The sequence below is a fragment of the Neomonachus schauinslandi genome, chromosome 1 (genome assembly GCF_002201575.2).
Source record: "Neomonachus schauinslandi chromosome 1, ASM220157v2, whole genome shotgun sequence".
In the NCBI taxonomy this organism is placed as follows: Eukaryota; Metazoa; Chordata; class Mammalia; order Carnivora; family Phocidae; genus Neomonachus; species Neomonachus schauinslandi.
This window is the reverse complement of record NC_058403.1, coordinates 173,882,300-173,896,359: the sequence shown is the minus strand read 5'-3', so window position 1 is coordinate 173,896,359 and position 14,060 is coordinate 173,882,300. Positions and strand designations below refer to the sequence as shown.

The 14,060-nt window shown below is 39.0% G+C and overlaps 1 protein-coding gene across 1 annotated transcript in view; it reads right to left on the bottom strand.

Annotated features, from left to right (window-relative positions):
• CNTN3 (contactin 3) overlaps window positions 1-14,060 on the bottom strand; it is a 219,767-nt gene that overhangs the window by 94,369 nt on the left and 111,338 nt on the right. The window contains exons 4-5 of the mRNA XM_021695008.1: window positions 2,045-2,248; window positions 44-146 (exon numbers count right to left, since the gene is read on the bottom strand). Coding sequence (XP_021550683.1) covers window positions 44-146; window positions 2,045-2,248 — 307 coding nt within the window. The remainder of the gene's footprint in view (window positions 1-43; window positions 147-2,044; window positions 2,249-14,060) is intronic.

Genomic DNA, 14,060 nt, shown 5'->3' with positions numbered 1-14,060 from the left:
GCAAACTATTTCAGCACATTGGAGTAAATGTTATAAAACTTACTTTCCAAGAGCAAAACATTCCAATTTCACAGTTGCACCTTTAGCTGCTGGAAGAGTTTCTGGAAACTGCACTTCTATTTTTGGTTCATATTCACCCATCACACCTGTAAATCCACAATACAAGGTTAATAGTTTCAACGTTTCCTTTGGAATTGTCCCATTTTTCTTACATTAAAACTTTCTTTTGCTCCATTTTGAACTAGTTGCTCTAATGATTTAAATTACTCACTAGCCATCCGTTAGGTACTTTTCAAAGCAGAGATAACTGGGCCAAACATGCAACATTACTAAACATCAGGGACCTTGGATTCCATGATTCATAAATTACCGCTTACAGAGCAGTTCCAAGAAAACCATTATGCCCTTTACATTGCGTAAAATGGGAGGCCTTTTCATTCTGCATTTAATCTGGACATTTCTAGTCAAACTGAAATATACAATGTATTATGACTTCCTGAAATATTCTAAAGAGCAAAAATTATGGGAGGGAATTTACTTAATGGTACCCTGGTAGCAGAGAAACCAATCTTAAACTTATTAAATGGCATGCTGGAGACAAGAAACAGTAACTTAATAAATGAGAAAGGTCAAATTCAGTTATAACTGACTGGAAAGAAATGCTTAGATAATATGTGGTCATGGCATTGTGCTGTATCAGATATGGTTTTGTGTAAGGGGGGGCAGTTATGCAGGCTTACAAATCTGCTTCTTCTGAAGCTCATGCGCATTGCATTGAAATAGCAATGAAGGGGTTGAGGAAACATTCTTTTTTCTTTTTAGCTTTACTGAGGTATGATTAGCAAATAAAGATTACATATATTTAGACTGTACAACCTGTTTTTTCTTTTTTACTGTGTACAATGTGATGATTTAATATATGTATACATTGTTAAATGATTATGTCAATCAAGTTAACACATCTAGCACCTCACATAGATACCATTTTAATTTCTAAATATTCTCTGGTAAGAACACGTCAGGTCTATTCTCTTAGCAAATCTCAAGTATCAATACAGTATTATTAATTATAATCACTATGCTGTTGGGGATGGGGGAAATGGGGAGTGGTTGGTCAAAGAGTACAAACTTCCAGTTATAAAACGAGTAGGCTTTGGGAATCTAGTGTACATTTATTTATTTATTTATTTCCCCCCCCCATTTTAAAAAATTTAAATTCAATTAATTAATATATAATGTATTATTGGCTTCTGAGGTAGAGGTCAGTGAATCATCAGTCTTACATAATACCCAGTGCTCGTTACATCACGTGGCCTCCTTAACGTCTATCACCCAGTTACCCCATCCCCCCCCACCTCCCTCCCTCTAGTGCACATTTAAAAAAAATTTTAAGAGATGCTTTATATCGTACAACAAGATGACCACAGCTTTAAGAACCTCAAGGTGGCTGAAATCAGGAAAGGTGACTTCATGACAATGCAACCTGAGCCACAGGCTCAGAAGAACCTCATGCTTGGTTCAATGGTCTCCTATCAACATCTTGAAATTCTTTTTTTTTTTTAAATTTTATTTTTTTTTTTTTTTTAAGATTTTATTTATTTATTTGACAGAGAGAGAGAGAGTTAGCGAGAGCAGGAACACAAGCAGGGGGAGTGGGAGAGGGAGAAGCAGGCTTCCCGCCGAGCAGGGAGCCCGATGTGGGACTCGATCCCAGGACCCTGGGACCATGACCTGAGCCGAAGGCAGACGCTTAACGACTGAGCCACCCAGGCACCCAACATCTTGAAATTCTTAATAATTTCTGAAAAATGGATCTGCCATTTCTATTTTGCACTCGTCTTGAAAACTATAAAGCTGGTCCTGGGAAGGATTAGGTACAAGGACCTATGGTTAATGAATTAATCTTCATCACTGTACTCATAAATATTTTTGTTCCCCCCAAAAATGAAATAATTCTTCGTGATATACTTTTCACTTTTCCCATTTGTTTTTGCTAGTATTCACAACATTTACATTTAGAGTTGCACCTTGAAAGATTTCCTACCATCAGAACGTAGCACCAGAGGAGTTGGGGAGCCCAGCACCCTAGCGTTCGTCACCGTACTGGTCACCACACATGTGTAATTACCCACATCGGACGGCTCGACCTTGGCTATATAGAGGTGGCCTGTCTCTTGAGAGACAAATCTCCGACTGTCTTCTTCAACAAATGATGGATATTCATTGAAGATCCAAGCATATGACAGTTCTAATAAAATTTGGGGGGAAAAGAAATTCCATCGTTAAGGAAAGTTTTCCATATTATACTAAAAAATACACAAAACCGCCTTTACCACAAAGTACTGCTCAGTGCTTTTATTGCAGGTCATGAAGAGAAAGAGTTCTGTGAACTGATTCTGCGGTCAGTCTGCATAATGGTGGAGGACACTGCTGATTAGCATTCTTGTGCGAGCAATAGTTATTACCATCATCATTATCACTACTCCAGACACCTCCTGACAAGTCTCTCTGGCTTCAGTCTTTCTCCCTTTTAGTTTGTATCTCCACACCACACATTCTGTGATCTTTCAAATTTACCAATCTCATCATGTCAGTTTCTGATATGACAGTTTTCTGCAATTCCTTGGTACTCTTGGGAATAATGCAAAATTTCTTAACCTGAATAGGAGACTCTGCAGGGTTAAGGCCCTGCTTAAAGCCTTAGCACCTGGGTGTCTTTGCACCTGCTGCTCTAGAAGCCTGCAGTGTCCTTCTTCTCTGTCCACTCTTCTGCCTTCCTCCTCCCTTTCAACACTAAACCCCATTTTGCCACAATAACTTCCAGATGGTTTTCAAAGCGTGGTTCCAAATTTAAGGAACTGCCTCCTCAGAGAAGTCTTCCTTCATCCTTGTCCTCAGGGTAGATTCTCCTATCTAGTTGCTCTATCTAGAGCAACTCGAAGCTCACATCAGTTAAAGCACTTACTGCTTGTATGTAATGGTCTGTTTACTTATCTCTCCTCCCACCACTTGGTAAACACTGATGTCAACTTTTATCCTGACTGCCCTCCCCCACCAATTAGCAAAATGAAATATCCAAAGACACTTAATAGTCCTCAATAAACATTTATTGAGTTAATTAAGGATACAGTTATGCTACCATCTCCTATGTAAAGTCCAATGTGAGTTTTCTTGACTTTCAGGGTGAAGGTAAACCAACTTTCTCCAAAGGAACTAATTTTCTTCTACTCTGTGGTAATGAGGGTAAATAATACGATGCTGCATTGTTCTAGATGTCCACATTTTTCAGAGGCAAGTTGTTATTTAAGCACAGTTACCATGGTTGGCTCATTTGATTCCTTCTTTCCATGGCCCTATTGTCTTTTTTTTTTTTTTTTTTTTAAAGGAACAATTTTTTTTTTTAAGATTTTATTTATTTATTTGAGACAGAGAGAATGAGAGAGAGAGAGCACATGAGAGGGGGGAGAGTCAGAGGCAGAAGCAGGCTCCCTGCCGAGCAGGGAGCCCGATGCGGGACTCGATCCAGGGACTCGATCCAGGGACTCCAGGATCATGACCTGAGCCGAAGGCAGTCGCTCAACCAACTGAGCCACCCAGGCGCCCGGCCCTATTGTCTTTTACAATTTCATCAGCCTTACTATATTGGTTCATTACTGTAATGCTTTTTCAAAAGAATTTTCAGAAAATGTATGTAATGAAAATAAATTCAGTGAGTAATAAATTCAGAATATATTGAAGGCATAATTCCAGGGATGAAGGGTCTTTGCTTTTGGTAAAGGGGGACGGTAAGTCAGTACACAAAGAACACTGAGACAATGTGAAAGGGCTGGGTGAGAGTTACTCTGGATTTTAGAGGAAGGAGAGGTGACATTGTCTCATGACTAAAGAATGGGTCTTAAAGGACAGAAGAACATTCTGAGAGGCAGGGATAATAAAAGCACTCCAGATGAAGTGAGGAGCACGTGAAAAGCAAGCAGGGGAGAGAACACAGTAAGTACCTGTTGGCAAGGAGACAGGACTGACTCCCTTCTGCCTTCAATGCAAATGGGAATGTTTGATGATTCCAAAGGTTAGCAATTCAATGGCAAACCGTGTGCACGTTTAGAGACAAGGACTTTTAACCTTGAACTGCTCTCCACATCATTTTATCCTATCAGTAGACTGTTTCATGACATTTCAATCAGTCATCTGATAGGTTGTGAAATCTAAAGTTGTTTGTTGGACTGTATGAAAAAAAAAAACGTGTCTCAAACGTCCACTCCACAGTTGGCCTCATGCCTACCTCGATGGTGCTTTTCTCTTATAATAGAACTAAATAAACCACAGAGTTAAAGAATGCTGGTCAGGGAAGCTGAGTTCTGCAATTGTTGAAATTGACAGCTGTGGAAGCCTTAGCTCCTTAGGCTCTTCTGCTGCACTAAGCATCCAGTCCCACACCAACATCCCCTAACCCCCGTAACCTCACCTTGCTTTAAAGAGGGCAAAGCCATCTCATTCTGCTTTTCAAAGTGTTCTATCCATGAAGTTAATATGATTGCCCCTCTCCCTTTCATTTTTTATTTAAAAATGTCTCTTTTGTCCAGTGAGTGTAAAACTTCCACTGCTCCCCAACATATTGAGTTCTTAACTCCGCTGGTGTTAAGAACAAGAAGTCAACCTTATTAAACCAGTTTATACTAAAATGAGAATGGCTGGTGGAAAGAACTCAGATTCAGAGTCAGAAAACCTAAAATCGAATAAATTCATGTAAGAAATACTATATAGCAAGGAGAATGCCTTATCAATAAGTACACGCAACACTTTGGAACAAATATTACATATGTAATTTAGACTGAAATGTGATAAGGCTCCACTTGTAGTATTTTTTCTAATCCCAAATTAATACTGTTAAGATTTAAATATTGTACTATCATGATATTGTCATATAGATATTGTGGTGGCTTTGCCTATATGACCCTAGTGATGAAGGATTGTTAGAAGAGAAGAAAGTCAAAATTATTATCATTTTAAGGCTGCTCCCAAAATGAGCATGGAGAAGTGAATACAGATGAATTGAAGGGAGGGTTGTGGTAGACAAGGAAGTGTCCCACTTAGGTCTCACTTCAGGAGAACTTAATGCCTAGAACACAGTTACTGGAAGCTTCCACCTGCTAGCCCCTGAGCCACGGCTGCACTTTCCTGGGGCTGCTTCTAGCTAATGGATGAAGCCCACTGGGGTGTTCATGCTGGCCCATTCCCCCTGGTGCAGGACTTCCCCCACGGGCAATTCTGGTTGGAGACATCCCATCAGATAACGCCTATTCTCAGAACTTCCTGGTGGTCTGGTGTTCTTCCTATCAAAGTTTTCCTCTCCTCTCTTTGCTCACAGATATCAGACTTGAATCTCAGACTGAGGTTCCCTCTACCAATTTCTGCTCCCTCCCCGTTTATCTTTCACAGGCACTTTCTCCAGGAATTTTTTTTTTTTTTTTAATAACAAGTCTGATCCTCTGATCCCATCTTGGGGTCTGCTTCTCAGAAGACTTGAACTGACACAGTGTTGCTGAAACTGAGTAACAGACTCTCCTCTGTATTAGAAATGGCCCCTTCCCTTAGACCTGGAAGAAATACCCTCTTTTACTGACCTCCTTTTTCAATAACTGTGTAATCCCCTCACCTCACCCTCAGGCTTTTCAAATTTACAAACTCATTCCTACTTGATTCTTAGTACCTACCCTCAGACAAGCCCAGACAAATCAGCATCGGGAGGAAAACCGTGTAAGCCCATCCTGAGACCTCCACCAAACAAAGAAGAAACAATAGAACCTTCATCCCCCCTGGGCTATATTATTGAGCAGAAGCCCTAAAACTATCATTCATAATTTGAGAATCCAGTGGAGAAAAGCTGTTTTTTTTTTAAAGATTTTTATTTATTTATTTGAGAGAGAGAGAGAGAGTGAGAGAGTGAGAGAGAGAGCATGAGAGGAGAGAGGGTCAGAAGGAGAAGCAGACTCCCCACTGAGCAGGGAGCCCGATGTGGGACTTGATCCCAGGACTCTGGGATCATGACCTTAGCCGAAGGCAGTCGCCCAACCAACTGAGCCACCCAGGCGCCCAAAGCTGCTGTTTTGTAGAATTAGTACTCCTGCATTCTTCTCTGAGAATCTGTATAATCAGGCAGATTTGGGGGTCTATCGTGGAACGGCATACAGGTATCCCTTGAATTACAAAGTGCTTATATTTATGAACCATCACCCAAAGCGTATTGCAGATGTGATCTTCACACAATCATGTGGACTGTATACTCCGTGTGTATTATATGGTGTAGAAAGACATTTTAAAGAATTTTCAACAGCACTCCCTCTCTCTTCACATCCTAATAGCATGGTGTGGATACTTTTGAATTAAAAGTGCAGTAACACGGCCTAACACTGGAATACAATGTAACCAGAATACCATAAATGGTCTTTCTCCATATTTCTTCCAAATAGTATATCCTCACAAATACAAGAGAAAAAAAGATCTTTGATGAACAGCACAAAACTTTAACTCTAATGTTTTGAGCTGGGGTAAACAGGAGAAACAGGAAAGAGGGAGGAAGAGCCACTTTAGGGAAGGAAGAGGTTGTACTATAAGTCGATTCTGAGACTCAGGTAGGTAACCTAGAAGGAAATGCCCAATGGGTGGGCGAGATCTTTAAATACAAGCTTAGGAGAGAGGTTGGGCCTAGTAATGGCATGGTGGGCAGAACCATGACCCCCAGAATATGTCAACACCCTGATCCCTGAAATCTTGAACATGTTACCTGACATGGCAAGAGGGACTTCGCAGATGTGATTAAATTAAGGATATCGAGATGGGAAGATTATCTTGGATTATCAGGGGTTGGGGGAAGGTCATCATTAGAGTCCTTGTAAGGGGGAAGCAGGAGGGTCAGAGAAGAGGAACTGGGACTGCAGAAGCAGGGGTGTCAGCTAGAGAGTGCTATTTGAAGATGCTATGGTCTTGGTCTGAAGTTGGAAGAAGGGGCATGAGTCAAGGAAAACAGGTGGTTTCTAGAAGCTGGAAAAGGCAAGGCAATGGATTGTCCCCTGGAGCCTTCAGAGTCTTCAGCAGCCCTGTCAACATCTGGCACCTTGACTGTAGGTCGGGGACACCTGTATTGGACTACTGGCTTACAGAATTGTAAAATAATAAATCCATGGTGTTTTAAGCCACTACGTTTGTGGTAATTTGCCATACCAGCAAGAGGAAACCAACAGAAATAATAATAATAATAGATAACAATCAGATGTTGTTATTAAGTCCAAGTGCAGTGCTAAGTGGTAGAGAGAAAATTTCCAGAGAAAAACAAATGACCAGAGACCAAAAAAATGGAGAAAGCCTGCAGTTAGAAGGCCTAAGAAAGAATCATATTTTATACAAAATGATTATAAGACCAATACAGTGGCAGGGGGTGGGGTATTCCAAAAGAGATGGCAAATCACAGCAACCCCAAAGCAAATGAATTAGTGTTCTACCGTTTTATAAAAAGATTCAGATCCTTGGGATGCATGGGTGGCTCAGTCCGTTAAGCTTCTGATTCTTGGTTTCGGCTCAGGCCATGATCTCAGGGTCGTGAGACTGAGCCCTGCCTTGGGCTCCACGCGGGGCATGGAGTCGGCTTGAGGTTCTCTCTCTCCCTTTCCCCCTCCCCCCAGCTAAAAAACAAAACAAAACAAAAAACACACAAAGATTTAGACCCTTAACGACTTACGGAAAGAAATCAAATCTGTATTTAATATGGTATATACAGTCATGACAGTTACAACAGAAATTTGTAGCACCTACCTACCCTTCTTTACAGACTTTCTTATTGAGATGGAATGAGACATAACTTTTATGTCTTAGAGAGAAGACCTGCACTATTTCATTTATTGCCTGCATGACTGTGTTAAAATATATGGCATCACTCTGACTGAAAACATTAGAGAATTATGTGATTTATTGCATTCTGAATAAAGTAAAAAAAATACCTGCTATAATACTATCCGAGTTTACTTATCATAAAAATCTGCATTTGCAATAAACATTAATTGTATACTGCAAAGTAAAATATATATCAAATCAGCATTCTTTGGAGATTTTTCAACATCATTTTATGTATGATGATAAATACAAAGCTATCATAAAAATGATAATTTTACATACTCAAATGAAATAGACTTTACAAAACCTTTCATAACCTGTGGTGTAAATCACAAACACATTATGCCAAAACAACCTGGCCACTGGGCTTTCTATTAACAACTCTACGTTAATATTAGCTATGTGAAATACTTTTTATTAGAGAGCAAAAAGGCTTTACCAATCAGAGCCATAAATTAAGATAATGAAGTGCTGAAACTGCTTTCTGAAAAAGAAATATATGACAAATGACATTGCTCCTCTGGCCGCATTTTTTCCCAGGTCACTTAAGTATGAGGAAGTCAATTTCACAGGAAATATGTCACTCTAGTGTTTACCTGTAGATACATTAATACACATACTACTGACATTTAAGGGTTTATTCCTAGTTTCATTATGAAATTCTATTATGAGGGAGATTTAATCCTTTATATAGGCATTTTCTAGAAAAGTTGTCCAAACTGCAGTTGAACAAAATTGTAGAAGTAACTTTGGCCATTTTCTCTGGTGCCAACTGGGAAGTTTGACCTACCTTAAAAAGAAGGCATATTAAAAGGTCATGGGAACTTGCTGGATGTCATTCAAGATTTGTATCACCGATTCAGACAACTGGGAAGGAAATCTGGCTACAGAGCTTAGAGTCGACACCCACTGATGGAGGATCTGAGACAGTACATATTCAAAACTCTAGAGCCATGTAGAAAACCGAAGATATTTAAGGTTCAAAGAACAAAAGGTCAATGGTTAGAACTGAAAAGTCTGTACCCACAAAGCCGAAGGCATCTATGGACCTTTCCAACATTTCAGCGTGCTATCTTTCAAAAGCTGTTTTGTAAGTTGTTGCGTTGAGGGCAACATTACATATGCTGCAGGTTCCTTGGTTAGCCTATAAATGTCTGCCTAATCTATTTTTACTTAGAGTACCAACAAGTGTGACTTTTGAGGGGAGGAAAAAAAAAACCCAACGTAAAAATGACATTCCTTCATCCTTTTATACTTCCCGGCTGATTTTAGGTCAAGAGCCAGCAAAGTATAGCTAGGGGGTCAAGTTACAAAGCTGCCCGCTTTGTAAACTAAATTATTTTGGAACATACTCACATCTATCCAGTTGTTATTGTCCGTGGCTGCTTTTATGCTACAAAAGCAGAGCTGGGGAGCCGCAACAGAGACTATATGGCCCATAAAGGCTAAAATATTTATCTGACTAAACTTGTAAGAAAAAGTTCGATGACTCATTCTAGGTTAGTATTAGCCCCGGACCAAGTTATGAGTTTGGCGATCTTTACCTGCCTTACTTTACTTTTACACCTCTCTCCCTTAGAAGGCTGTCATACTGTCCTAACCACCATATGAAGATTCACAGCACTTAGGCTAGTCCCCTAAATCTTCTGTACTCCTCTCTCTTGCTTTAGTCCTGCCACCTTTTGGGAGCACATATGAGAGATTTCCATTGCATAACGGAAGCTCCCAAGAGATAATGCAGTTTCCTGATGTGCTCTGTGACCACCATTTTTGGTTCTATCATTTTCTTTCAGAAACAGGAGTATTTTCAGTGGGTACCTGCATATTCCATCATTGTGACTCCACAAGACTCTGTCTTCATTTTTAAAGAAAATTTATTTATTTATTTATTTATTTTTTGAGAGAGAGAGTGAGAGACCATGAGCAGGGGGGAGAGGGGAGACAGAGAGAATCTTGAGCAGACTCCCCGCTGAGCGCAGAGCCCGAAGGATGCAGGGATTGATCCCAGGACCCTGAGATCATGACTTGAGCCAAAACCAAGATTTGGAAGCCTAATCGACTGAGCAACCCAGGTGCCCTTGTCTTCAGTTTTAATGCCAGTGAAGCTCTTCTAACAAATACCTTCATCTCTTTCCTGGTACTGTGGCTGCTGAAACTGATGTGGTACCAAAGTGAAGTAGCCCTCCAGAGGCCATTCTTTATTTTTGCTTGGATACATACACTCTTTTTTCTCACGAAGAACTTTTTAATTTTCCCCAAAGAACCAACACTCTCCCATTCTTTTTTTTTTTTAAAGATTTTATTTATTTATTTATTTGACAGCGAGAGAGAGAGAGAGAGAGAGATCACAAGTAGGCAGGCAGAGGGAGAAGCAGGCTCTCCGCGGGGTAGGGAGCCTGATGCAGGGCTCGATCCCAGGGCCTTGAGATCATGACCTGAGCTGAAGGCAGACACTTAACCAACTGAGCCACCCAGGTACCCCCAACACTCTCCCATTCTTAATACAAGTTGTTTCAGTGGACTGACTCCACCCTTGTCTCCTTGTTCCAAGGAGATCTCAAGATGAGGACGTGCAAGTGGGGGCCAACTTCAATGACACTCAAACTCTGATGTCTGGCAATGACTTAGGGTAACTGAGAAGGGAAAGGAGCAAAGTCATAGGCAAGACATTTACTGACCTACTTCCTTTGGCCAGGATATTAAGGAAGCATGACATTGTTAAAGAAAGTAGTTTAAATTTTCCTAAGAGAAAATGAGACCTAATCAGGATGGGCCAGTTACTGTGATGTTTTCTGAAGACAGGACAATCCTGTCTTGTCACAGAACCAACCTGCAGTTACTGCGACTCCTTGGTTTTATGTGGACTTACTGCTATAGTGATGAAACTCAGGCAGAAACCCCCAAAATGATAAGAGTCAGATCTTAAGGTAAGAGAGACTTGGGGAACATAATGAATTTCTTTTCTGCTTCCTTGTTTCATTATAAAAATATGCTTTTCAAAGGAGTTCGAGGCTCTGAAAATGTTAGAAAGCAGTTTTAAGATTAGCTCAAAACCCAAATGCTGCGGATGACTACAAGTTTCATTGCCAAGACCTGCTTGTGCAGCTGAAAGAAAGTGCTTTGTAATAGCACATTTCGCACAACGTCACACTCGATGCCATGTGTATGTTGGTGTGCAGATCTTAAATATATGCCAAATCCCTCTTGCCAGGTTTGCACTTTCCTCATCACTTATACTGAATAATAGACATTTTTTATTACTTCAGTGACAGTAAATAACATTTTCCTTTTAAGTGCAGTCTAGGAGAAGCTAAAGAATCCTATAGCTCATGGGAGTGCTAATTGGAGCCAATTATAATTTGATTGACCTGCCTCCCTATTAAAATGATATGCAAAATTTACACTGTCCTTGCAAAATGGAAATTTTCTAGTACAAGCTAACTATAGGAAGCCCACCCTTTAATGAATCCAAAGGTAGTGCTCTTGGGTTACAATTTCTACATCAACTCTCAGAAGCTAATTCCAGACAGGGGCTTCACTGGGTTGCAAATGATACAAAAGAACTCTACAGATGGGGAAAATGTGCAATAAAAATAACTGAAGTAATTAAGGACTAGTAGATAAAGGAGCAGCATCACAATAACTGTCCATTCCTCATTAGGTCTCAAGAAAATGAGAAAATATTCTTTCCTTAAGGAATGTCATGGGGACTTGATATTTCTCTTCTTGCCATGTGGGTGACTTTTTTTTATAGCAGAATAAAATGTCCACTATCACTGGTAAATAGAATGTGTTTATTAGCAGAAGATGAAGTCACCCTACCAAATCAGAGGGGTCTTCTTACTGGGTACAATAAAGTTGTCCTCAGGAAGCTGTAGAAATTAATGTTTCTCTCTCTCTTTCACACACACACACACATACACACACACATATATATACACACACATACACACATACACACACATATATATACACACACATACACACACATATACACACATACACACACATATATACACACATACACACATATACACACACATATATACACACATACACACATATATACACACATACACACACATACACACACATATATATACACACATACACACATATATACACACACATACACACATATATACATACACACATACACACACATATATACACACATACACACATATACACACACACCCACAAAATACTACCATTTGCCATTAGTAGCACATCAAACTGTTCATCAAAATAGTGTTAATACTATTTAAAAACTTATTTTAAAATGGATCTTTACCCTTTGTGGTCTGTAACTCCTCTGAATAATAGACTTTAAATAGTAGTGGTTTTGTTATAAATTATACTTTTGAAATAGTACAAAGTCACCTGATTTTTAAAAATGACTATGTAAATGTCTGACTATGGCAGGATATGCAATTATGTCTGAATATCCCCAATAAACTTGATAACAAAAAACAACGCCCCCTAAAATCTATCATCAAATGTAATTCCCATGCTTCACATCTATCAATGCCAACCTCTTTAGGCACTAAGGGATATGCTCAGGAGATTTCACAGAAGCCTCGTGTTCAAGTCAAATATAGATGATAGTTTGTAGGCTTTGAAAAAAGATGGGACTTTGAAAAATAGCATTTGTATTACGTCATGTTCACTTGCTTGTTATGCTAAATTATAGACACACGTGTTTACACATACATTTCTTCTCTGCCTCCAGTGTTTCTAGTCCTTGCCTACTTGGCTATGAAGATATGTTCAAGGAAAAATCTATCATTCTGTCACCCTGTAAAAAACTGCCATACTTTTTCTGTGATTTTAATAATTTACCTGAATCAAACCCTGCTGATGTTAGAGAGAAATACACATAAGGAAATAAGAGCCTATTGTTCAAATGCAGGTTTTAGTTAAAATTCTCATTTGCTTATTGTTTGACTTTTTTTAGAAATCATCTTTCTGACCTTTGTTTCTAAAGATTTACTACGTTGACCAATTGGCTTATTTATCAAATCCTCAATATCGTTGTTACTTTACATTTGATCCCTCTCTATCAATTTCTTTCTCTTTATAGTATACCCAGTCAGTGCAAGAATGATTTCTGGTCAATGAAAGATCAATACTTAAAGAAGTATCTGAAAGTCCCTAGTTCAGGGACTTCTTCACAATTTATACCACCCAGGTACAAGGAACAGTAAGAGGTAAAAGTTAGGAAAAAAATAATATATCGCTCTTATTCTGTCCATACCTTGCCATTATGAGCTCCTCAAAATGATAGCTATTTATGTCATGTGAGAGTCTTTATATTTTACAAAGAACTTTTGATCTATTATTAATTTCTAGTAGTAGACTTAACCATTGCTACTTTAGAAGGTTTTACTTATCCCTATTTTATTTTTCAACATGCCAATTACCTGTTTACAAACATCATATTCAACTAATAGATGTGCACTGTATTGTTCAATAAATGCAGAGGTGTAAGAATAAGTAAATAGCAAGCTGATGGAGAGTATGTCAAAGGCAGCATTTCAACTATGAATTCTTTAATACTGTATTCCAGTGCTATGCAGCGCTTACTTTTCGGTGTCTGGCTAATGGACTAATGACCCTTCTAGTCATTCTTAAGGGGACCATTAGGATTCTAATCTGAATCTCGTTCTAATATAAAAATATTGAACGAATATTGGCTTCATTGTGATTTTCAAAATTGTAGAACAGAAGTCCACTGAGGCAGACAGAGTTTTAAAAAAAAGCATCCTAATTACACTTCAAGTTAGTAACTGAGCTCATCTGTGCCTCATGCAGAAGGTTGCAAAGCTCATGCCATAATCTTCAGTTGGTAAAAAAGGACAATGACCTTTCAAGCCAGCTCAAGTATTTAATATAATCTAAGTATGTTGTTCTATTGACAGTTGTCCCTAAAATGCGGTCAAGTGGTCAAGTTTATGTTTACTACTTCAGTTAATTTCTTTCCTTTTACATTTTTCAAACAAGAAACAAATTATAATAGAAGTTGTAAGAGCACTGACTTTTCTTTTTCTTTCGTTTCTTTTTTTTCCCCCCTTTTTTGGCTCCAAATGTATTTACCTAAAACAATACAAAGACATGCAAAGCAACCACCTGCTCCCTCTTTCAAACATTTTTGTACAAAGCACTGCTGGTAA